General features: G+C 41.2%; 1 protein-coding gene across 1 annotated transcript in view; it reads right to left on the bottom strand.

Annotated features, from left to right (window-relative positions):
• The window catches only part of CSMD1 (CUB and Sushi multiple domains 1), a 5088256-nt gene that overhangs the window by 1984149 nt on the left and 3076505 nt on the right, over nt 1-27602 (bottom strand). The window contains exons 22-23 of the mRNA XM_069235813.1: nt 16178-16347; nt 7782-7938 (exon numbers count right to left, since the gene is read on the bottom strand). Coding sequence (XP_069091914.1) covers nt 7782-7938; nt 16178-16347 — 327 coding nt within the window. The remainder of the gene's footprint in view (nt 1-7781; nt 7939-16177; nt 16348-27602) is intronic.

The following is a 27602-nucleotide window of genomic DNA, read 5'->3' as shown; positions in this document are numbered from 1 at the left end:
CTAGTCCAACTCTGGTCCCAACAAATATAGGGCAAAACATATATATTTGAGATAATTCAGGATATCCAAACGAAGATATATATATATATATATATATATATATATATATATATATATATATATATATATATATATATATATCTTCATAAAATAAATGCTATATTACAATTGTTTTTATTAATTTAATTAATTCAAATAAAAACCATTTAAAACTAATATTGATAAATGGTAAGGTAATCAATTCTAAAAAATTAAATACTATATGTTTACATATCTTTACATAATACCTAACAAATTCTGAGATCCACTTGTTAAAAAACAAAATCATATAGAACCAGAGATTAAACAAAATTGAAAATCCAATTATAATTAAATATATATTTTTTAACATATGTTATATAAGTCTTTAGCTACCTAAAACCCACAAAAAATCATACACATGAAAATGATAAACAATAAGATATAGCATGTAATAATCAATTGCTATAAGATTATATTTTATATAAAACATAACCCTCCAAATCCCAAAAGCTAAAAGGAAATTAAAAATACATTTATACTATAGTTTAAAATTATCAAACAAGTAAAAAAACAATAATTCATAAATGTGGTAATAAATAATAAAGTCACCAATTTATTAACATTCCTTCCAAAACACACCTATGAAATTCCCCAATAAACCCAGAGCTTCAAAAAAAGTCTAACTGAAAAAAATTAAATACGCAACTAAGTACCACTAAATAAATGATTATTAAACTATTAATACATAATATGAATTTAGCACTCCTCTCACAATTCACCAATAAACCCCTCAATCGGAAAAAAACCTAATTGATAAGATAGCTAGAAAATGATTTAATATCTGAATAATCGCCAATACATTAATTTAAAGCAGTAATAAATAACATTTTAAATAAAACTCCCCACCCAATACCTCAATATTCCAACAACCTGAAACAGCATGTATTCAAAATGATATTATAAAAAATAAAAAATCAATTTTGATTTGTAAATAATAAACCATTTCACAAAAATAACAAGATACACCACTTTAAATAGAGAGACAGTTTAGAAAAAACACAAACAATTTTGTTACCATAAATATTGTTATAGTCTTATTATTTGTACCATGATCTTATGGTCACTCAATATTTTGAAGCCAATATTCAGCTTCTGTACATTGTGCATCTTCCCATGAATGGTAGCCTCCTTTGGTCCTTCCCATTTGATTAAATACAAAATATATTGCAAGTCATTCTGCTTGTGGCAATGTAATGCAAACCTCATGATGCATAATCCTTATATTCTGAACAATAGTATTTTGAATAGATTCAATAACATTTATTTTCACATTTGTTGGTTTCTTTTTGTCTCACAATAGATTTCAAACATGAAGTCTAATTCTGTTGCAAACATCTAGTTAATACAGTACAATATTAAAAATAGCCTGTCCATTCAAATAGCTAAATGCTGGCTAACAAGCTCAGGGGCATTGCAAGTCCTTTGCAAAATGGTGCAGATGTTTACCATGCCTACAATAAAGGGTGACAGAAATGACACATTTCAGAAAAGGTCTACACACATATCTGCACAAGGCCACTTTATAAAGTTCTTTTAAGAAAACAAATCACCTAAAATCCTTGAGCCATTAAGCATATTGATCCCATTCATTAATAGCCAAACTTCTAGGGAAAGTGGGCTAAGGTGAGTTTATAAGCCTAAGACTGCAGCAGTGATCAACATAAAGAAGTTTTACCAAGGTTTGCATGGTAGGCTGTTGTAGGCTATGCCTTTGCTCAGGTGTGCAAATACCTTTGTCGCTTGATCTATATATCACTTTATCATTGAACATTACTAGTATTAAAGTTTAGAAATGACAAATAATATATATGAAACCTCCCCAAACGCCAGCATTTCAATGGAGATTTCCATTTTTATTGTACTGTAGGCCCACAACCACTTCCCCCCAAAATAAGATCATTATTGTGGGCATACTGACCACCCCAAGCTATCCGATTTACCAGAAAAATCCTGAACTTTAATAATATTTTATTTATCTTGTAGTACATCGAGTGGTCACACATATTTGATCCTCATATAGAATAAAATCGATGAAACCCCATTTCTTACTGACACATGGAATAAGTGCACACCATATCTTTGCATCAAAAGCTACGAGTGAGCTAGCAAAATCACTACATCAGTGTTTATGTTTTTTCAATCTCCTATAATTTGATTATAGATTGGAAGAGCATGGACAGGAGGTACGTACACTGAGTCTTAAGCCTGCTGTTAATAACAGTTTTTTTAGGAAATATAGGGGGTCATTCTGACCCTGGCGGCCGGTGACCGCCAGGGTCACCGACCACGGGAGCACCGCCAACAGGCTGGCGGTGCTCCCGAGGGCATTCTGACCGCGGCGGTTCAGCCGCGGTCAGAAAGGGTAAACCGGCGGTCTCCCGCCGGTTTACCGCTGCCCCAGTGAATCCTCCATGGCGGCGGAGTGCGCTCCGCCGCCATGAGGATTCAGACACCCCCTACCGCCATCCTGTTCATGGCGGGAAACCCGCCATGAACAGGATGGCGGTAGGGGGTGTCGCGGGGCCCCTGGGGGCCCCTGCAGTGCCCATGCCAATGGCATGGGCACTGCAGGGGCCCCCGTAAGAGGGCCCCAAAAAGTATTTCAGTGTCTGCTTTGCAGACACTGAAATACGCGACGGGTGCAACTGCACCCGTCGCACCCCTGCAACTACGCCGGCTCAATTCTGAGCCGGCGTCCTCGTTGCAGGGGCATTTCCTCTGGGCTGGCGGGCGCTCTTTTGGAGAGCGCCCGCCGGCCCAGAGGAAATGTTTGAATGGCCGCCGCGGTCTTTTGACCGCGGTGCGGTCATTTGGCGGCGGTACCTTGGCGGAAAAAATCACCCCCATAGGGTGTTTGCAAGTCATGCCATATATTTTTATGGAATGCAAACTCTGCAAGAAATGTAAAAAAGTAGAAAAGTCACTTGATGTTTTCACCCTATTCTATCTTAGCTAACAAAATAGTAAAATTCTTTCTGCAAATTTATTTTATTAAGTATAATAAAACACAGAGTTCACCATTTGTTATGTCCCATCAGAGCCACTTTAAAGCCACTTAGGGCATGGCTTTTACAGTCCAGAACTATACCAGACCATGTCTAAAATTTTCAGTAATATTTACTCAAAGTAAAATCATGAAATATTTTCCTGACTTTGGAGATTTTGGGACAACTTGGAGATGCAAATGTATGGATGTTCTTCATAGACATCTGCTCACATGCTTCATGAAGGTGGTCTCTGAATGACTCTTTGACAAATCCAAGTTTGCATGTCATATTGGTGAGCAGGACAAAGAAACATGCAGCGTACTCTGAGATGGTTATGCATAAGTCAATGCACATATGAGCACATGTTTGGGAACTAGCCCAGGTTATCTACTCCAAACTATCATTTACCATGCACATGGCTGTTCCCCGTCTCAATGCCAGTTATTGCATCATGATCATCACCCCCACAGCAGTACATGGCACACACAAGGTATGTTTACAACATACTTTCACTAAATTACAGAATACAAGGACTAATGTGTTACAAGGCTCATCCTAGGTCGTGCTTTCTTTCTTCATTTTGTTTCGGAGAGTCATTCCTAAGTCCATCTTTTCGCTTTCTTTCCAGTAGTTTTCACATCCAGTCTCAGCATGTCCCATTGATACTCATGTCTCGATCACAACCCTGTTGTATACCTTTTTGGACCTGTCAACCTTTTTTCTCCTTCCCCCAAACTTTTTGTCTTCACACCTCCTATTTTTTTCAGGTAATGTATTTGTGCTGACAAGTGCTAAAGTACTTGTGCTATCATCCTAAACATTGCAAAGTTGACTAATACTCAATTGGCACATTTATTTACTTGAAAGTCTCTAGTGCAATGGTACTACATGTACAGAGGACCTGGAAATTAAATGCTATTAGTAGGCCTGTAGCATTTATTGTACCATTCACTTAAAGTCACGTTTTCAAATATGTTCCAGGCATGCCACCTCAGTCTGAGTGAGAAGTTTTAAACTGACATTTCAACCAGGCATTAAACCTTTTGCCCGTCACAAATTTTCCTTTTTAATACAAATATGTCACCCACTAGGTTAGGCCCAGAACGGCCCAGAGGGGAGAAAACACCCTAATTAAAAAGTTGAACATGTACTTTTGACTTACATGTCTTAGTAGTGAAAAATCTTTACATTCTTTGTTCACTACTGCAAGGCCTACCTTTTCCATAGGATAACAGTGGGTTACCTTAATACATTTAATAAGTGATAATTTTGAATTGAGAGCCAGAAGAAAGGCCAAATTTTGTGTCTAAAGAATTGTAAATAAAAGCCTTCTTTAATGTTAAAGTTAGGGTTTTAGAACAAATCTGAAAACGTTGAAAAGTTGGGATTTTCTTGTCCCAACCATTTGGTGCCTTCAACTTGTGCATTGTTCATTTAAGTAGGCATAGCTGGCAGTTAGGCTTTGTGTATTACTCCCAGAAGTGAGACAAAGGGTCATAGGTGTTAGCAGGATGGCCTATCCCTGGTTTGATGAAGGGGAGAAGCTGTTTCCTACCACTCTTGCACACCATAAAGGGTTTGCTTGAGAACTCTCATTAGGGGTTTGTCACTAATCTTTATATCCCCAGACACACTGAGGACAGGGAGGTATGGGATGCCTGACACCTCTGGGTGGGGAGCCTTTAGAAATGTCTCCAGCCTCAAGGTGAGCACCAAGTGCAAATATTGGACCTCAGACCTCCAACTCCTGAGTACAGTCCTGGTCCTATGGATGCAACAGATGAAGTACAGCTGTTCTGCTTTACAGCCAGAAGGACAGCTAATCTGTGGCCCTGCACCTCTGCTGTCCTACTTGAAGAGAAAAAAGACTGGACCTACACCCTTCATCCCGGACTGAGGTGACCCCAAGAGCCAGTCAGCTGACCAAGTGTTCTGAGCTACTTTGACATAAGCTCCAGAAGATCCCAGCAACTGCCCTGTTGACCTGCTACCTGGACCAGCAACTGGCCCTTCATGTGGCCTGCTGACCTCTGCGGCAATGAGTTCCTGACTTCCAGGTGGTTCACACCAGGTCCTGGACACTTGGTGTCGTCCCAGTTGAGCTCTTCTGATGTTTTTGGACTCTTCATGAATGCAAACGGTCCCTTTCAAGCTAAGATCTTGCTGCCCACCATCATCAAGTTCCGGAAAACCCCATTCTTTGTGCTACTGTAACCGGCAGCATGAGACTGGCCAGCGCAAAGCTCCAGCCACGCCCATCTGTGATGCCCAACAGGATTGTGGTGCTACAGTGAAGTCCTTCTGGGATATCGCGCCTGCTCCTCATGCTACTTCAGCGGCAATTTGCAATGCTCTCCTTGGTCCTTATGGTCCCTTCCACTGTAAACTGAACTCTTTGTGCTGGACTGTGAAGGCAGCTCTATCAGCGACACTAGCCTGGTCCCTGTATCTAGCCCATGGTCTACCATGGAAGGGCTGAACTTGTGACTTTCACCCAGTCTCGCACAACCAGATGGGTAAAAGTGATGCTTTGTGCTTTTTGGCACTATATTCACTTACATCCTTAAAATTGCATATCTCTGGTTCTTCTGCCTGGATTTTGTCATTTAGGGTCAAATTATTTATAAAAGGTTACTCTAGTTTTATAAAGTGATGTGGGATTAGCAGCTTTTTCCGATTGCTAAGTGTGTTTCAGAATGCACTTGCAAAGAGCTCCTCTATCCCATAAGGTATAAAATGTTGATGTATTGACAGGTTTATGATGCTTAGTACACCTGGGAATGTACCGAATACATAGATGCATGGGAACACCAACACTCCACCCATGGAACGCCCTCCACTGTCTTGCATTACTCCAAATTTACTAAACCACACAGGGTAATGAATGGTGTCCTTAAATGGCTTGAGAAATTTGATTTAAGAATTGCTTTGCCCTTGTATCACCTTGCATGACTATGATAAATCTGACCTTCAGTATTTAAGAGAGAAACAATGTTTATATTTCTGGTTAGTATTTTACCTCTTGGTGTAGGCTGTTTCTTGGGTTGTGTTTTACTTTTTAAAGTATTGCATAAGTTAATCCTGACTGCTTTTGTGCCAGGCTACAAGAGGGTTAAGCAGAGGTTTATTTAGGTTTGCTTGTGACTTCAACCTGACAAGGTTTTTGATTGCTGATTGAGTAGGGTTTACCCCCCTTAGCCAACAGTCCCATTTTTTTGCAATCCCTATCTATCCTTCATGACCCAATGAAAAGTCCATCATGGACTCTCCCGGATATCAGTAATCTTTCTGGCATGTCAGGTAGTATTGTATTGGTAGCCATATATTGTATTGACGCCTCTACTGTAGTACCTCTGTAAGGCACAATCGTTGCAGATATTTACTTTTGTTTGTGATCACCTGTTAGGGAAATGCAAGCAAGCAAACAAACACAAACAGAATATGCATGTCACATTAATACAACAAAAGAGCACAACCTTCAGCTTTCTGAACCATGGAGGTCAATGGCCAACTTTGCGTAAGTTAGCAATTAAATCATGACTGCAAATTAACACATCCACATCTATGAATATTAACTCTGATTGCAAAATAATTTGCCAGGACAAGGTCCTACAACTACTCAGATTCCTCACTGTCTTATGATGTTAGATGTATTTTGTATAGTTCAACTGGACCACAACCTCTCGAGGCAAGGATTTAAAATAAAAAAGGGGATCCCTTTGGACCCCCATTAGACTATCACCCCTGAGGCTATGTCCTCGATGGAGGGGGGCCGTGCGGCCCCTTTCTTGGAGCCACTGATGGCCCTGGGAACCGCCATGCTCCTGCTATGTCCCGGGGTGCCACCCCCAGTACATAGCTGTTTGCTGTGGCTTGGCGGGGGCGCAAGGTATAGTTACCTTAGGGCATGAGTTGTAGTTACTTGAGGTAACTATTTAACTGGTGAATTTCTATAGTTTTGTACGTTTAAAATGTGAGCCTAACTATAAAGCCCCTGAAACCTTTCATTTTTTTAAGTGAAAATGGAACAAATGAATATTCATGAAACCAGTAGCCTTCCAGCTTACAAAATTCAAGCAGAGGCTATAATACATCTTCACAAGTGAGCTTATATTGATAATATTTATAATAAGCACAAACTGATCTGTACATATATGTGTTTCTTATGACTTATTCATGTGCTTTGTGGTAAAGCCTTAGTAGTTCCATATCCAGCTACATGGAGATGTGTTACACAGAGACATTGTTCAGGGATATATGTTGCATCTTCATAAGTTTGGTGCCTATCCTTCAGTTCACAATTAGATTGTTCCTATGTACTATCCACGTACTACACATCTGATAGTGCAGATAAGTATTGGATATCCTTCTTATGTCTGAGTGCTAATGAGACAGTATGAAAATATTTGAAAAAAACAGGAAATATTTTTGTTCTCCACCACTATATTTGTTCATCGTGTAGTTACTACTCCTGACTTCTGTGTCACTGGTGTGCAAGCAATTCATTGTGGAATGAGCTACTTGCATATGTGTGCAAGAAATAAACAATTCTCATTGTTGTTTTTTTTTTGTTTTTTTTAATACCCATTCTCTACTGTTCACAAAGGCATGTATTTCTTCGTCTTACTGATATTTACCCTTAAATTCCCAAGCAACATCGAGCATCGCAAATGTACGGACCATTTTTTTTTTTTTGTGAAGAGAAGTACTTACTGGTATATGTTAGGTGAAATCCTTGATTTGTCTCTGATCCATTGGTGTTAAATTCTATTCGCAAGTGGTTTGAAGTACTGTTCAACATCACCGACAACATTTCATTCTTGCTAAAAGCCCCAAGAAGTCGTGACACGCTGTCTTTTCCATCAAAGACCTTACAAAAAAAACAACATGATATGAACAATCTTCTTTTACAACGTTTCTATTCAAACTGCTAAGAATTTTATTTTATACATAAGTTGAATAGAATCTGTAAAAAATGAAAATATATCAAACTTCATCATATAATACACATTCTTTGGCATTTAAACTTACCAGAGAAGCTTAGTGGTTTGAGGTTAAACAAATTAAATATTTTTGCTGACTTACACAATTCAAGCTTTATACTCATACATTTGGGCATTCAATTTAATAGAGTTTCAAGTCCAAAAAACAAATTGTTTAACAATGGCCATTTCATCATCGCAAGACTTTGACGCACAGCATAATACACACTACTGGGCATAGTGCTCCCATATCAGTTTCCATTTATAATTGCATACATTAGCCCCCGTTTAATGTGTGATTTCCCAAACTTCCACCTTGACATCTCGAAAAGTACCAGTTGTCATAGGTCAGGGGACAGAGTAACTATAACACTAATATGGGCAAAGTGGTCAATAGATACTTGCTCTAATGCACTTGGCCATCAAAAAAACACATTTTATCCCAAGTTGTATATGAAAGCCCAGGTTTGAAGACAATATTATGTGCTGTCTTTTGCACTTTGGCCCGTTTCTCATTATATTTATGCGTACATCACACAATATTTAAAGGAACATCTTAACTGTGAGACCCAAAGCTGGTCTAAACATTGTCAAATATATTGTTCTTCCTCTGCTGACAACCAGTGGCGTTGTGACAGAAATTATATTTGTAACACATGCTTTTTTTGCATGACTTCCCACTAGTTATTGGACTAATAATGCTGTTTTTTTAAATCTGTGCACTGGGACTTTGCTAAGCAGGCCCCAGTGCATGTGCTCTGACCCCAAAACATGTCAAAACTGGCTATTATTCTAATTTGTGAGTCTTTGGATGTACTCCATGTAATGGCTGGGGAAGCACCACCATGCAGCACACTCACAAATACCAGCTTAGGTCTAGTAAGGTATGTTTACTTAACCTTAAACTCAACCCTGGGTAGAAGTGGCTTTGAGCAGTAAGGCTTAGCAAATGAACAGTTTGTAAAATATTTATCAGCAACAAACAAGAGAATAAGAAAGTCACACAACATTAAAGAAACAAGACACCAATGTATAAACATAGAGCAGATGTTTATACATTTTTAGAGACCATAATCAGCAAAATCTACTAGAGGGTTCTGGAGATACTGTTTTATAAATAATAAATAACTTTTATATTAATTGCAAACAAGCACTGGCCAATAAAAATATTGAAAACATTTGGAAAGTATGTTAAAGTTAGTTCAACAACACCGCCCCAAGCTGGGGGACCAAGTCCAGCAGGACAGAGCTCTAAGGAACCAGAAAGGATACTATGGACAGTTACCTAGCCTCCAGGGCGTTTTTAGAGCAAGATCCGAACTTTACAGGATAACCGCCATAGACAGTAATGGAGTGGTCCTGATGCTGAGGGATGCAGGCTCAAAATGCCCAAGGATTCTCCAGATGCGGTGCAGTTTAAGGGGGTGAAGTTCATGAGGTGAGTAGGAGCAACTCTATCCATGGATCCCTGGGTCCCACAGAGTCCTCTGAGTGCTTGTTCTTCTACAACACAGCAGTCATAATGCAAATCTTTCATTGAAAATGGTGTTCCTCTTGGGTGATGAATCCTGTCACAAATAACACACTCAGGAGTCTAGCAGACATGTTCAGTAGTGTCAATATTCTGAGGTGGCTACCAGAGATGTGATGTGGGCTCTTCCAAAAGGTGAAGAGTGGTCTTTTTCTCATCCTAAGCAGTGCTTTAAATGGGCCGGTACTGTCCGGTACTGAGTACCGGCACTTTTTTATTTTGAGAGGGAGAGTACCAGCATATCTCAAGAAAAACGTAATACTTTTAATTGGAGAGTACCAGTACTTCTCGGAAACAAGCAGGTACTCTGGCACAGAGTACCTGCACTTTAATTTTTCCATTTCAAGCACTGATCCTAAGTCCAACGAGTACTGAGAGTCAATGTGCCAGGAGTGCCAGATTTATCCCAGAAAAGTGACCTGAGGGGACTACACAGTCACTACCCAAAGGGCTTTGGGGTCCTCTTTTACTAGTGATGAAGTTCCATTGATGTGTGGCAACTGGCTATCCCAGAATGCCATATTTGTGTTTCCCTCAAGACGGCACAACCCATTTCTTGGTCATGAGGAGTAAGGAAGCTCACTCTAGAGGTGTGGCTACCTGAGGACAACACCCCCATGGTAAAAACTGTTTGTGGGCTGGTTTGCACTCTCTGGCCTCCGCTCCATGCTTTCAACAGGAACAAAAGCCATCCTGATCAGGGGTGTAGGGCCTGTGGGCCCATCAAAGGCTGCTTCCCATTTGAAGCGTGTCTCTGGGCTAACCTCCCCAAGTGGCCATCCTAGCAGAGGAGGTGGCACCTCGATGTTGCAGCACTACCTTTGTTCCTGAGCCCTGGAGTGGGGCACATGTCTCACCAGGCAGTCAGAAAGCTGTACGTGAGTGTATGCCTTTGTGAGCATGCTAGATGAGCAAAGCACTTAGTGGCAACTTTCTAAAAGTTGTGTACCTTTCGACCTGGGCATCAGGTCCCATTTAATGCCACAACTAATTTGATATCTTACATGACCCAGTTTAGTAGTCCCAGTCAGAAGTTATCCAGTTTGCGATGCCACCTGGTAACTCTGTATTAGCCAATGGGACTACCAACTGTACCCATAGCAAAACAATAATTTGAAAATGTTGCTGTTAAGACATATAATAAACCAGATGCCTTACCTAACAAAATAAAGCCCCCATCATAGAACTCTCCAGGCCTTCCTTAGGGGAGAATTACATAAATTGCTAGGGAATAGGATGGCTTTGCCACTGGTTTAAATGACAACAAATACTGCAACAGTGAGAGGACACTCTGTCTTACAGGTCCTGGGTAACCATGAGTACCCTATACTAGGACTTATAAGTAAATCCCCATGGGGTGGTTGCTGCCATGCTGGCGACCTCCCCACCAGCCCAATTAAGACATTACCACTGGACTGACTGGTGGAGGTTTCCATTGGTCAGTCAAACAGGAAAGTGGTAGCAGCATTGTCGCCAGATCATAATTGAGCCAGCAGCAGTGCTTCTGCGTGCAGGGGGCGCCAGCACCCTCAAAGTGTGCACTGGCTACACAGCAGACAGTGTGCATTTCGAGGGTGCTGGGAAGGGGGACCCCTTCACTACCCATGCCACAAGCATAGGCAGTTCAGGGCCCCCCTGTTACCCCCTGCACCTGTTCTCCACCAGCCTTTTCATGGCAATGGTACTGCCATAAAAAGGCTGGCAGAGAACAAGGTTGTAATCAGCAGGGCGGCACTGCTTTCTGCACCGTCTTAGCTGATTACAACCTGCACCCACAGTCAACCTGTCGGGATCAAAGATCCTTGCAGAGATGGCAGTAGGTTGGCAGGTCTGCTCACCAGCATTGTAATGTGGACATTAGACCACTGCAACCACTGTATTGCCAGTCCTCAGACCTCCAATGTTATAATCGGGCCCTAAGTGTTCACTTTGCAAAATTAAGATTCAAGCTTGATGCTGATTTTTTCCTTTTCCTCTATGAATTGTTTAAAAATATGTTCTACAATGTTTTGGTGCCATATTTGTCTTTTGTGAAATGTAGTTATCTAATTAAATCATTTACTATTGGCACTCTAGGAAACATTTTTGTATTATATAGTACTTTACCTAGATTTCCTGTGAGTGTATGCATCACTCTGTTGAATTTAACACCATCAAACTATTGTTTTTTTTCAATTGAAATTCAATTGCCTGTATTGAATTCACAAAACCCCATGAACTCATGAGAGCTGAGTAAGCTTGTACCCTTGTTACAATTAACAGCTGAAACTGTGCTAGTTCTGAGTGACTAACATCAAATTGATTTAAGCAAAACCAAAACTGTTTTAGACTGGCTAGTCGTATTAGAACTGACCCCATTGATTGAGCATCCTACACATCCCCTGGTCACTGCTTAAATCACTTTTTCACAAATTTGTCTTTTTTTTTTTTTAGAAATTCGAGATTTGGAACCAATAGTATGAATCGACTACCATTTGATCCTGGCTAAACAGTTCTTTAAGTTGCCCTCAGTTGGAAATAGGGTAAATCAGAGTATGGCGTTTAAACAAGTATTATCCAAATTCAAAAGAGAATAAAATCAAAACTAAACTCACCAAAGTAACGTCACCTTACACAAGTTGTGAAGCTGGTGACACAAGGAATAACTATGGATTGGCAAAGCATTAAACAATTAGCACCACAGGATTTGTATAAGAACACAGTACAGCAAGATCTTGAGATCTAATAAACAGGGAAGTAAAGCTCTGAAGATATACTAGGTCAAACAAGGAGGGCTCTCCGTTACTTGGTAGGGGAAATCTCTTCCCAATTAATTACGCATCACAAGCAATCCTTTTTTATTTAAGCCAAAATTGAAAATATAGTAATTACTGCCAGACAAAAAATAATTAAAATAACAATATTTTACTATAATTTTGAGGCGAAATCCTTACCAATTTAAAAAAAAAAAAAAGAAATCTCTGCAATTTGATCAGACTCTTCGATTAGCATAAAGACATCATTTTTAACAGGCCATTTTTAATTCTGCTGAAATAGAGCATGTCAGAACAGCTCAACTAAAACCGATTTTAAACATTTGGTGGATGTTTGCCAGAAATTAATAAAATGCCACAGACTTTTGTTACTTGTGCAAATGGGGTATACCACCATGTATTGCGTAGTAACACTGAACACATGTCCATGCAAGGGATTGAAATGTATTCATTGCACAATTTTGTTTTGCACAGCAATATCTAAAAGTGGGTACAATACATTTTATGAAGTCCCATTAGTCAATGCTACATTTTGAATGTAGTTTTACACCTATCAAAAGCTTTCCAATTGCTTCCCAACTTCAAATTTGGAGGATATTGCTCTCCCACTCCAATCCTGGATGAGGATTAAATACAGCGTTTGGTTGTTTGGAAAATGTTCTGACAATCCCTTAGTGATAATTTCCTGTCCAAAGCAACACAACCCTGTAATCACCATCCATTGCAGCAGACATAGTTACACATATACATTTTAGAGATGTGTGAGCCACTGAAACTTCAACATAGGCTCGTGCCTGAAACCTGACTCAACTCAAGGTCCTGTTGAAAACACAAGCCCACAACAAGCTGAGCATTCATGTGGCTTCTGCCATCTCCTTTCCTCCACCCACATTGTCGCCTTATGGCCAGAGCTGCCAACTTTAGAACTGGTGAGCCAGGTTCAAGTCTCAGCTACAGATGAACATCCTGTGATTATGGGCAAGTCACCTAATCTTCCCATGCCTATAGCTAATGAATTTAACTGGTGTTTATGTAAAGCAATCTAGCTCACGCTATTTAAAAACTGCAGAAATATGCAGTGAGGTCAAAACAAAACCTTAACATAAGGAAAGACAAATAGATACCCATTTACTTGCTGATATTCACAAAGTGAATTCAGAAAAAAATTGATTAACTGTGTGATCTTACACAAAAAGGGTTTTCTCCAAAACTCTATTTTCTTCATCATCATGCATGAATGTACTTTCAAATATGAGTTCAGAACAACAGTTGCAGAAAAATAGATTGTGTTTGGTTCAATAGACTAATGAGCTCTATAATAATCTGGGCCACATTGATGGTTACCTGACAATTTTCTCACGTCTTAGTTCACTGATGGGTCCTGTTATAATCCTTATCACTTTTGCAGAAGAATAATGTGACTTAACAATGTCAGAGCTTCAACATGTTAAACAATTGCACTTTTTCGAAATTTTAACCGACTTTGCCATATATTATGTGACGTTTGTTCTATGATGTATATAACAAACATTTTCAGGGTTCTGCTCGTGCATGGGCTCAAAAATCAGAGCCAAACCCATGGCTCAGCTCCGGCTCGGGTCTTACTGTTAATTTGTTGTCTCCCCCATTTTAAAATAAATTACAGCAGATGTTGGTGTAGGTTTACATCAGATTACGTTATTTGTGCGTTTATTCTGATTTTTAGAGCTTCAAATTAAAATTTAAGATTATAGTGTGATTGCACACCTAGGGTGAGCATATCTGTTCAAATGGCTTGGGAATCTAATCCGCGGTTATTACATTTTATATATAATGTCTCCGTGTTAGATGCAATCTTCCCATCATAAAGAAAAAAAAAATGACAAAAAGACGAAATATGTCTAAAAGAAAGTGCTGTTCTTAAGACTAGTATTCCCTTCCAAACTGCTCCAGAGGTCAACCATAATACAACATATTGCCGTGAGACAGAACGCATGTCAACATCAACAGCTTTAGCCACTCTGTTTTCAAATGTATGCATTCAAGCTGAATATGTTTCCATTGTTTATCAAGTCTGCACTAGCTCGAAGGGAATTCAGTCATCCTAGCTTTCCCTAAAGAGACTTTGGAATTAGGTTAACTCATGATTGCAATATGTCATTTCACTTTTAATAACATAAAGCAGCCTGCGGCCACTTTTTTTTTTTAACTTACAGTTACTGGGCATGAACGAATGCAACATTATGACTTCTTCCACAAATGTTCTATTAGTGTCTATTAATAATGTAATAACTTACTTTTAGTAATTTGTTCTTATACATTTTGCACTGCTATAGTTTAACAGAGGATGAAAGAATGCCATTTTACTTATTAATTGTAAAACAAAATTGTCCCTGAACGTACTTTCACTTCTTCTGCATAGCTATTGATATATTTGTTCATATTCCTGCTGTTTTTTTATCCGTCTGATATTTTCTGTTTATCTGAAATTTGATATCATTTGTCATTGTCTGCGCAGAAATACATTTTTCGGAGTGCTGAAGTGAATGTATGTTTGGTCTTTTGAACAGGACATTAGGAGTCACGCGATTTATAGATTTATTTTTTGCACTGTGCACTAATGAGTTGGACCGTGGATGCCTTATAATGATGGCCAGGGTGCCCATGCCAAGCTAATGTTAATGACAGTACAGTCGGCAGTGCCACCTCCGTCTTTGGCATTGAGAAAATACTATGATGAGGTGTAGTCATTGAAGGCATTTCCTTCTGGGGTCCTCGTATGTTAATTCCCTCCCCACAAAGGGCACCCTGGAGAGTACACAATATTGGAACCACCTACAGAGCAAATAGCCCTCAAGCCAAGACCTATATGCCCAGACATGTACTATCTCAGGTTCTGTGATTTATTTTGAACAGTGTGTCCATGAAATTGTGTCAATATACACTTTACACTGGAAGAACGATAACATTGTGCCTGAGCAATACTTTTTACCAAGGGCCCACACAATAGTCTGCAGCGCGTACGCATAACTCAAAACTGCCAAATTAGCGCTAAATATTGTCGATTAATGTCCGTTGCTCTCCTATCAAACGTTAACATCATGGCTGCTGTTCTGTGCATGTAGAAAGATAACCAGTCCTGAAACAGGCAGCCAAGATGGCCTGCTAAAATGATGTCAGTACTGCAAGCCAAACGTATTCCGCTGGCCATCCCCGGGCACTGTAGAACTGAATATCACATTTTTAGGTCGAGCATTGCAGCGCGCATGAACTGCTTTTCCGAGGACTGCTGTTGTGTTTCTGGGTTTTAAAAAAGGCCATCTCATGCCCATCAATACCACTCGTTCGTTGGCTTGCCCTTCAAAAATCCTTTGATTACATTGGTAAATGGTTTACCTTTGTCCCTCCTTGGGGAGGTTTTGTTACCGCCTTGGCCATCGCCCCTATTACATGGCTAATTGCACTTTTGCCCATAAGTTTAACTGCATGTGAACTTCTTTTCCTTTTGTTTGTCTCTTCACGCTGATGCTCTTAGCAGCCCTGGCGGTGTGAATCTGCTCCCTTATGTGAAAGTTTTTAACTTTCAATTTTCAATTTATGTGGCAAGAAAAGTCGGGTTAGGAGTTTATAACGCTAATAACTCTAACTCAAGCAGATGCGAGACCCATTGCATTGCAAATGCTTGTTTATATGATCCTTAGGAGACATATTACTGGATAGTTGCAGTAGGACAGAATAATTTAAGGACAGAACCATGTGCTTTTTGATTATGTAGTTTATACATGTATGTCAATGCAACTTAACAACATAAATTATCCCATAAAAGGACGTTTTGAAAATATAAAGAGATTTAACATATGTTACCTTCAGGATATCTCCTTCGTGCAGCTGGAAACTCCTGGCCTTGAGAAGAATTCCCTTCCCAGGAATGGTTTGGATGATGTAGATGCATTCATGGTTATTTTCATAGTTTGATGGGTAGTTTGGTGAGAGTAGTGTTCCCTCATTTCCGGTGACCGTCTCACCACATTCAGCTGTAATAAATAGGAATGTTCAGAGTTCATAAACAATATAAAGGTTAATGGTTCAAGGGCTAACTTTTAGCATTACATATAACACACTCTAACGTTTTAATTACTGCCTACGTCAGATCAATAAACGTTTTAATAACCTCAAAGTTACAGACCTACATCAGAGATGTTTACATTATTACTTTTATGATGTGCACATTGTATATGCACATCAGTAAATCATATCGTATGTCCAGCTGTTAACTAGTGGATTTTAAAACAGCAAATTAAGATGTAGATATTTTTTTCTCCACTTAGATAAAGAGGAGTGTATCGAGTATTCTACACCTAATATACTTCTTATTCCTATACTTCTATATACCTTTTATATGCGGAAACTTTTGTGTGCAGCCTTATTTTAATAAAAAACACAGAAATATGATATTATGGGTTTTTGCATTTACAATGACCTCATCCAATTCACTACTGGAAATGTTCACGTGGCACACTCGGGGACAATACAACCTGCAAGAGGCCTTTTTTCCTGAAGTGTCGATCTGAACTAGAATGGGGCTGGACTGTGCAGGTGGCTTGCTGGAATGTTTTCCAGACCCTAGGTCCTGTCCCTGAGATCCTGGGGGCCTTAATGGTGAACAAACGGAGCTGATCCGGAAACTCTGAAAAGTTATAACTGAAAATTGTTGGGCTGACTACACTTCCAGAGCATCAGAGGGACTTTGCAGGAAAGGTGTGAGATTCACATGTGACTTCATCAGATATATCTTTATGTTTTACCTGGTGGATAATTTTAAGTCTGATACAAAGACTATGAGCCTGATATAGAGTTTGGGGAAGGGTTACTCTGTCACAAATGTGATGGATATCCGGTCTGTCGTATTATGATTTCCATAAGATATAATGGAATCGTAATGTGGTGGGCGGAATGTTTATCACATTTGTGATGGAGTAATCCCATCTGCCGAACTCTAAGTCAGGCCACAAGTCTGAAGGTAGAAACCGTGACTGGGTAAAGGCACAAAAAGCAATTTTTTAATTTCCGACACTCAGAGCTTTTCTCCCCAAAACTTCAGTGGGCTCTTGTCCAGTGGCTGTGTGGCTTTGAGAGGGTTTCGGCAGGTACAGCCTACAACCTGAACAGCTGTTGGATTTTGACTCCCATTTTCGAGACTAAGTTAGAAAGTAAAATCTTGGGACAGTCTCGCTTGGTATTTCCAACCTGCACTCTATCACAGCCAGCCTGAAATTGCACCTGTTGGACCAGCCCCTTTCTGAAGGCTCATACCCAAACATTTTGCCTTTTAAACTCTACTTTTTGCTGAATTGCTTTTTGTTGGCTTTAGGACTTTGGGCACTTTACCAGTGCTATGTGCTCTCTGCTGATAACATTAAACCATTGGCTTATTCACAATTGGCATATTTCATTTACGTACAAGTCCCTAGGAAGGTGAACTACATGTGCCTAGGGCCTGTAGATTAAATGCTACTGGTGGGCCTGCAGCAGTGATTGTGCCACCCACTTCAGTAGCCCTTTAAACATGACTCAGGCATGCAATTGCAGAGCCTGTAGTGCAGTTTTAAACTGCCATGTAACCTGGCAAGTTAACCCGTTTGCCAGGCCCAAACCTTCCTTTTTAATACATATGTCACTCCTAAGGTAGGACCTGGACAGCTCCAAGGCTAGGATGCAGTGTATTGAAAATGTTGGACATGTACGTTTACATTTTACATGTCCAGGTAGTGAAAACTCAAATTCGTGTTTCACTACTGCAAGGCCCATATCTCCAATAGGTTAACAGTGGGATTGCCTTATTACCTTTTAGAAGTGTAATTTCCAGTTGGGAAGAGATGGGACACCCATGTTTGGTGTCTCTGGAATCAAAATTTAAAATCACAATTTATAGTGACGTTAGATTTTTAATTGCAATTCTGAAAATGCCACTTTTAGAAAGATGAAAGTGAATTAAAGGTCAAAGCAAGGGTGAAGTATACCTAGACTTCCACAGTGATCCAGTAGCCAAAATAATTATGAATATACAATCTGTGTAGCAACAATAGTGATGTATTGCATTATTGTGCATCTTCTTTACATGTTATCAAAGGAAGAGGTTAAACTTATTCTGGTAGGTGCTCCTAATTCAAAAACACAGTGAAAGTGAATATTGTGCAGGGACGTGAAGGTGATATATACAATATATACAGAAGGTGGTTTAAAAACAATCTGGACTTCTATCGGCTCCGTCAATCCGGGAGGCGCTGAAGTCACATAACATTTCTTTACAGTTTTTATTCCACATTCAAAAACTATGTCGAAGTTTCGACCCAAAAATGTAGAGCTAAATCAGAGATGGGTCATCATCAGGACTGAGAATCAAGTCTGGCAGGTAGCACCTAGGGATTCCAGATTTGGATTTAAGATCTTGTAGTCTGATACATCTACATGTCAAGTAGTTCGATGACGTGTTGAACTAAGGTCCACGGGTGTCAATCCAATTAATGCGGTGTACTGTGTGATATGTTCAAGACAGTACAATCACTGGGCGCCCTTCAATAATGTGGGCTGGGGCTCACGATATTCGTGAGTACAATTCAAGGAATGTAGTCAAGTCACCGGGGCCTTTATCTTGGCGACGCACGTGGACTCGTGTGACCAGGGGTCACATTAAATGAAGACCCCTGGTCATACGAGTCCACGTCCTGATGATGACCCACACATTAAATACTATCAAACATTACACTAAGGCCCGTATTTACACTTTTTTTGCACCACATTTGTGTCATTTTTTTAATGCAAAATCGGTACAAACTTACGAAATACAATTGTATTTTGTAAGTTTGTGCTGGTTTTGCGTCAACATAATGACACAAATGCAGCACTAAAAAAGTATAAATATGGGCCTAAATGTGAATGCCAATGCAATAGGATACACATAACATACATGGGTCGCTGTTCAGTGACATTCATATTCCTTATACTTTTTTTTACTATGCACTCAAAAGTAGGTTGCAAATACTACTGCCCAAAACACATCTGTTGGAGAGAAAGCTGAATTATTAGAGAATCTTACACTACCTCTGTTCATCCTATATCTGTTCTTTGTATTAGGGATCTTGCAGAACCACTGACCCTTCTGTATATGTTCTGTTTGTAAATGAAGCTTGTTTTGAAGTTGCCAGTGCTCTGTCTACTATGTATGAGACAATCTGACACTCTTGTCACAAGAGCCATACCTTTCCTACATATGTGGGGGCGTGGCCAGGCAAGATGGCCATTTATACATGCACCCCTGGAGCTCCAGACCCCAGCAAGGATCATCCTATATAATCTTGTAACCCCAAGAGTCTCCAACAAGTCGTTTCAGGACACAATTAGATGGGGATGAATTGCTCGTGAATCTGACCACCTGAATTCATGTCTGAATGTCAAAAACCACAGAGCTGGAATGATAGACCCAGCCTAGCCCTGGCTGACAGGGCATTTGGTGGGGGGCGGCCTGTCGAACCCAGGGTGCATGGAAAACAACCAACTGGCAGATGAGATAGACAAGGTGAGAACTCAATCCCATTTATGGCCAGCAGGAGCAGCCGCTGGCTGATTGATGGTGGCAATGAGCAGAGGCCTGGGGAAGGCACCTGGACTGGGAGCAGCCCATGCCCTCCCTGGGGTGGTTCCGGGATGCAGAGAGAGTCTGACACGTGTGGAACAGTGCATCTGTCTGGAGGGTGCATTTTCTCTATGATTTCACTGTTTTGATGGATGAAGCAAATGGGGAAGCAGCACGAAGGCCCGGGCACCACACCGATGGCCTAGTCGGCCAAAAGGAGAAAGGCCCCCCGATTCAGTGCAGCAGAGGCCTCAAACAAAGGTGGTATGAAAGAGGGTCACGCTGGTGCTGAGATGGGAACAGAGCCAGGAATGGCAGCTGTGCATGCTGATTGTAACAGCAATCATACAGAAAGAATGCAATTGTTAACTACTGCCTGAGGGTCTGTTGCCTCTGAACCAGAGAAGGGGTGGTGATGTATAATGTGCCACATTGGTGGCAGCGGCAGTTGACCTATGCCCCATTGGCATGCAGTTGGGAAGCTGCTAGAACCTCCGTCACTGGGGGTGACAAGTCGAAAAGACGTGCTGATCAAATTCCAACTTTAAGAACCTTTGGCCGGCCCCGGGAGATGGATCCTTGTGATCTGCATTAGAGGTGCAGACCCAATCTAGTGGTGCTTGGTGGGTCCCATGGCAATTTGCTCCTGGGCCTGGACCAGGGACTTAAATTAGCACCTGGTAGTTGAGAAACTGACTGTGCGCTACCACTAACAGTGACAACACGGTCATAAACATAGGTGTGGGCTGCTGGGACAGTGTTAGCCCCATGGGGAACTTATGGAAACAGACCCATCAGACCTGTAGGTCACAGGAGACCACAGTGTTGAGCATTTGCAGCTGCAACCAACCTTCCAGGGAGCAGTATCTGATTGCCAGAACACCGCTATGATGAAGGATAAACCCCTCAGAGGTGCACAGGTTAACAAATTTATGAAATACACTGTTTTGGGGCGAGGACTACAGGAGGCCGGGCAGGGATGCCTCACACCCCAGGGCTGTGGGATCCGGCATGAGACACAGCTGAAATCCTGGAAGCTATACCGGGATCCCCAGAGGTACTTCTAAAGAAAATGGACACTATGGCAATGGATATCCACCACTTGCAATTAGACATTTGGAAGGTAGCTGAGAGAGACAATACTACAGAGGAGGAGGTCACCACCATTAGTGTCTCAGTGCAAGAGCTACAGGCGAGAGTTGAAGGACTCAAATTAAGCGTCACACTAATGGATGAATACCTAGAGGATGCACAGGGTTGTTCCAGGCAAAATAACAGGAGCTTTCTGGGATTCCCTGATGTCTGGAAGTCCCCTTGGCAGAGCTGTTCCTTGAGGAGCAGATAACGACTGCAATGCAACCTCTGCACCTTTCCAAATTTTTCACCATTGAAAGGGCTCATAGGGCTTTGGGACAGATGTCGCACCCAGGCATTCCTCCAAGGGAACTCATAGTAAGACTGTTTAACTACAGAGCTAGGGACATAATCCTTCAGAATTGTTTGGTCTCATGGCCCCTCTAAATATGAGGGATCCCCCATCCAAATAATTCCTGACTATACTCAGGGAGTGCAAGACATCCACAAAGGCTTTCTTTCTGTCAAAAGAACGATGCAAGAAAACAGCATCAAATACAGTCTCCTCTTCTGGGCATGGTTGCAAGTCCAACACGAAGGCAAGGTGCATTTTTCTGAGACCTCACAGGAGGCATCTGAGTGGAAGGACTCCCTTGGACTGGGTCAGGATACACAAGGGCATATTTATACTCTGCTTGCACCAGATTTGCATCATTTTTTTAAATGCGAATCTGGCTCAAACTTAACTCCATATTTATATTTTGACCTTAGGCCCGTATAGTGTAAAAATATTGGAGTTAACATAATTTTTCTTACTGTGAAAACCTGCCTTGTGTCAATGAGATGCAAGGTAGGTGTTCCGGGGCAAAAAATGCCTCTAAGGCCTTTGCACCTTATTTATCCTCCCATGCAAAAATCACGCACAGGAGGAGGAGGGCCTTAAATAATGGTGCTAAGCCTGTTTAGCGCCATTATTTAACGCCTGGGTCAGGTCAGGCGTTAGGGGACCTGTGGGCTCATTTCAATGGTCAGAGACCATGGAAGCATTCCACAGGTGCCCTATCCTGCCCCCAGGGACACCCCCAGCTAACCCCATCCACACCTGGAGGACACCTAAGGATGGGGGGACCCATCCAAGGTAAGCCCAGGTAAGTTTAAAATTCTGTTTTACAAGTGCGATAGGGGGCCTAACTCGGGTCCCCCTACATGGTACTGTGCCCAATGGCCATGCCTAGGGGACATAAGCCCCCTGGGCATGACCATCCGGCAGGGGTGCATGACTCCTTCTTTACTAAGACAGGAGTCATGTCCATGGGCGTTGTGCGTCACAAAATGACTCTAGTCAGGTTAGCCTCATTTTTTCTGACTCTAACCTGACTAGTGCCATTCTTCGACGCACAACCTCCTCTTTCCCCTATACCTCCCCCACCCGGTTAGTGTAATTTATTTTGACGCTAACAAGGCCTTACCACCAGCTAGCGTCATTCCTTAAATATGACAGCCGGCTGGCATCCAGGAATGGCGCTAGCCAGCCATAAACTTTTTGGCGCAAACCTGCGCTAACGCAGTGCAGGTTTGCAGTTCCTAGAGTGGCGTGGACCCGGTAACAGAGGCGCACAGCACTCCAAACATCACTGTTAAGACTCTGCCACAACAGGAGCTGATGCCCCAGAGGAGTAGCTAGGACAGGATCCTAGTATCAGAGGATGGAACATTGTGGACATAGCAGGAGAGACAGCATCCCTTCACTCCTTCAAGCCTGCTCCGGAGTCCAAAAGAGATGGTGAAACAATGGAATGAGAGACCAGATGTTGATCAAGTCTGGGTAGGGTTCGTAGGCCATGGATAATACCAGTGTCCAGCTTCTGTAAGCAGTGGAAATGTGATATTCTCAAGATATAGACCCCCAGGTGGGGGGGGAAGCTAGCAAAGATTCTGTTGGAACAAGTGACAAATGGGATGATTCAGGAATGTTCATGTCCAGACAGTCTGGGGCCCAGGCGGTTGCACATTGCTGAGCTCCTGGCAGGGTCTCAGGACAAGGCCTAGGCGTAAAACTCCACTCCAACAGCAGAGTTTGAGGATTTAGGGCACTTCACAATACACGGAGTAGGGCGAGTTCCAGAATTCTGCATTCCAGCACAGAGTGGAGTTTGTTCATGCTTGGAAGATTAGGTTTTCGCACTCCCTTGTGAGTACAACAATACTCCCTGGCCGATAGGGAGTGCACACAAGACCTTGCAATCATTCACACTGCTTCTTGCCGTGTTGGTAGCCAAAAAAGAGGTGCTCACAAGTGCAACCTTACTTCTGGAGTAACATTTCTACTCCAGAGTCATTAAATCTAGTCAAAAAGAGGCTCCAACTTCCTGTTCCTGTCCAGCAGGCTCCTCCCAGTGCTTTGTCCATACACTGGTCACTTTCCATGGATTTCAAGGTGGAAGGATCACTCACTTTGCCTTCTGGATATACCTTTAGATTTAAGGACTTTGTTTTTATTAAATCACACAAGTAAGTTCAAGAACCTTTGAAGAAGGGTGTAGTTTTTTGCTCGGGCATGCACCAATATTTCTATATACTTTAATTTTATTTTGAAAATTTATAGCGGTGGGTGGTTTATACATTTGGTTATTGTTTGCATGTATTTCTTTTTGTGTGCAAAAAGTGTATATATTGTGGGGTAAACTTGGATGGCACAGGAGGATGTTGTTTGACCCTGTAGCTGGCATCCATTTTATGCATGCAGCCAATGTCCCTTTGACATAGGCTTGTATGTGTTCTTTGTCTGCCATGCCTCCTTGCTCCTTGTAGTTTTCATTTGACCATATGGTTGGCAGCAGTTTTGTGCATGCAGCCAGTGTCCCTTCGCCAAACACTTGCATGTGTTCTTTGTTTGCCAATGCTCCTTGTGCCTTGTTGTATGATCATCTGGCTGGCAGCCATTTTGTCCATTTAGCCTGTCTCCCTTTCCATAGGCCTGAATGTGTTTTGTTCTCCTTGCCTCCTCCTTGCTCCTTGTTGTTGTTGCCTGACCATGTGGCTGGCTGGCAGCCATTTTGTGCATGCAGCCAGGGTGTAGTTGACATAGGCTTGCATGTAAGCATCATGAATTATTGAGCATTTGTTGATTAAAGTTTCTATTTTTATTGTTTTCTGTTTTAATTTTTAATTTTAATTTTTAATTTTTATGCCATTTTATTTCATATTTTATTTTTTAAATTCTCTTTTTATTTTTATATTTTAGTTTTTTATAACTTAATTTTTTTAGCTTGTATTTTATTTTACATTTTCATTTTACATTTGATTTTTTAAATTTGTTTTATATTTTAATTTTTATATTTTGGTTTTAATTGCTCATATTTTTTATTTATTTTACTTTTCTATTTTTATTTTTTAATTTTAATATTTATGTTTTATTTTTTACATTAAAAAAAAATATATATATTTTTATTTTCATTTTTACTTAATTCTGCATTTTGCATTGATCATTCCATCCATTCCTCCATCCTTCCATTCATCTATCCCTAAAGATGCACAGCTGCACTAAAGCATTTGGTTTCTTTGTGTTTAATTCAATTTACTCTAGATCACCCTAGCTGAAGACCACAGCAGACAAATCAACAGCATAATTAATTGTGTTAATGATTGTTCCATTTGCCCTGGACCACCTTCCCGCCATTGGTTATTTAAATAATTATTACATTACCCAGGCACCTCTATTTGACCACCCAAGGTGTCTCTTTTAAAAAGGATAAAGATAAAGAAAAGAGCTAGATATGCCTGCTGTTCTGCCCGATTTGAAATGTATTTTTTATGGTGTGGTGGTGTGGATTGCCTTTACAATGTTTGATTAAATAGGGATACATAATTGTAACCAAACACACTAAGACTGCATTTCTCTGTACTATTTCAACCTGCAAAACAGCCATGTTTCACTAACTACATGTTTTTCTTGCTTGTTCTTTAGGTGCACAGGAGAAGAGACCACATCACGTGTAGTTCTTCCAAAGAGAAGACCTTATGATTAGTTTGATTCACAGGCACCAACCTCTTTTGCTTGTGCATCCTAATGCCACTGCCAACCTAGAGCTTAAGTTGGCCCCAAACAAAGTGCCCCCAAGAAAATGGCCAGTGAGAAGAGGCAGCTTTCTGCCAGTGGCATGCCAACTGCAACCTTTTTTGAGAGACGTGTGCCTGCCACACCATCCTCTGGGGAGGAACCTGGGAGCAGCACTCCCACATCAACAGCACCACTCCAAACCGAGCCTAAGACTTTGCCTGTCAGTGAGGCAGTCAATACAATCATGGTGATGCAGACTAGCAGTGGATTTGTCTCCTTTGCAAAGTAATACCCAAATGTTTCAGGAAATGGAGCAAAGTGGACAACCGCCACAGCCAGATCTTCCCAAACTTGACGAAGAACAGGAGGTTGAGCTTCCTGCTTAGCAAGAACCCCTTCTATACAATCAATGGCTTCCAGATCACTAGCAAGAAAAAGGAAGGGCACTACTTCACCATCTTCTCCAAGCACCACTTCTGATGACAATGATAGGGACATGAAGTGGACCCTGGCAGAGTCTGGGAGATGCCAGGAGAGGCAAGGGAAAAGTAAAGTTCCAGAAAGCCTTTAGAATCAGGGAAGTTGATATTGGTGAGGAAGATTATGATGACATGTCAGTCATTGTGGAAGCTGGCACAGAGTAGTGTGACAATACTATCCAACCTGCTCTGAGGGATGGGGCACAGGCAGCACTGCCAGCTCCCATGTTTGTAAGGTCCCAGCAGAGACCTGTACCAATCCGTACTTCAGTAGAAGCATGCACTACAGAGATGCAATCAACACAACCACCTATATCCAGTTCTCTTTCAGCATTGGCTCTGGCCTAATAAGAATGTACTCCTCCCCAGCTTGGGACTTTTTTATGATTAGCAAAGAGGAGGAGAACATTGCCATACAATACATTCACCATGCAAGTGTTCGTCAAGGTAAGCCAGGTTCAAATTATGATGCTAGAGGCCAAACGATCTATATGAAAAAACATCACACAATGCAGTGGGAGGAGCACCTTAAATAAACAGTTCAATGTGGTTGTGAAGGTGAAGAGAGCCAGGAGATATCAACTACAACTGGTCAAATCACAGTGGAAAGTGAGGAAAAAGAGGATGACATCCTCACGCAAAGGAACCCTGTCCCCAGCAGTGTGCCAGATTAACCAGCCTTAGTGACCTCTCAATGGCATAGGAAGACTCAGAGTCAGATGAAGACACCACAGCATATGGTGACTGCACCATGACGTGCATTGAGTCTACCACCACCTACGTGTAAAAAATGGCCTGTGTCAGTGGCCCCACAAAAGAAGAAAATCTAGGCTACATTTAAGGGTATGTTTAAGCAGGAAGGGCCCTAAAACTGCATTCACCCAATGGCATGTTTGAACAACGGGAAGCTGGCAGAATTCTTAGTGCTGGGCCTCCTCCCTTTTTCTTTTGTGGAAGGAGTGGGAGTCATAGATTTTCTGACAACCCTCTGCCCAAAATGGAAGGGTCCAAGACAGACCTATTTTGACAGAGTTGCTGTTGCAGGCCTGCATCATGATGTGCTGCAATTGGTTGGACAAGCTTAGACTGATATGTGGAAAAGACTGATTACATGTGCATCACTGCATATTGGATCTCTTTTGTGTGGGTAAAGCAAAAGCTATTTACAGGTCTTGGCCCTGATGACATTTTTTAGAGCATTCAGCGGCAGGCAACAGCAGCAATATTCGCCATGGAGAAATCCTGTACAGCTACAAACATCTTGGAGGAATTTAATAGCAAGGTGTCTGAATGGCTGCGACCCAGAGGTCTTCGAATTGGATTTGCTGCCACGTATAATAGCAGTAACATAGTCAAGGCCAAGGCAGACTATGGCTACTTTAGTGTCCTGTTTATGGCGCACTGCATGAACTTGGTTGCGCAAGACTTTCTTAATAAAGAAGACAAAGTCAGCAACATACTGACAAACTGCAGATGCATCTGCACTCATTTCAGCCATTCTTTTAAAGCCCAGAAACAGTTCATTATTCAACATGGTAACAGTGTACCGGTTAAAGCCCTGATAGAGGAAGTGCCAACACATTGGAATTCAACCTATTATATGTTGCAACATAAGTTTGAAAAGTACAAACAGATCAATGACTATGTCATTCAAAGAGCTGAAGAAATTGCGAAAGCTATGACCATGGATGTGGAATAATGGGGCCTAGTCAAATTCCTCAAACAGATGCTGCTCCCTTTTGAGGTTTTCATGTGAAAAGTTAGCAAGGAGGACAGTTCAATGGGCCAAGATATTCCACTATTGCATCTGCTACAGGAGCAGATAAAGAAGGTGTCTGAAAGGTTCACATTCAGGGTCACGAAAAAAAAACCAGAAGCTCATGCCTTGGTTGAGATCGTCAGCTATTACTTGACTTGTAATAGAAGGCTACAAAATGACATCATCTTGTCTAATGAGTCTGTGCCACCATACTTGAACCATGCTACAAAAAAATTCTTTCCACTTTCACTCCTTTTTCTGAATGGGATGATTCACAATACAAG

Source organism: Pleurodeles waltl, chromosome 5 (genome assembly GCF_031143425.1).
Source record: "Pleurodeles waltl isolate 20211129_DDA chromosome 5, aPleWal1.hap1.20221129, whole genome shotgun sequence".
NCBI classification, from domain to species: Eukaryota; Metazoa; Chordata; class Amphibia; order Caudata; family Salamandridae; genus Pleurodeles; species Pleurodeles waltl.
Note: the sequence above shows the minus strand (reverse complement) of the source record. Positions and strands in the feature narration are given on the sequence as shown.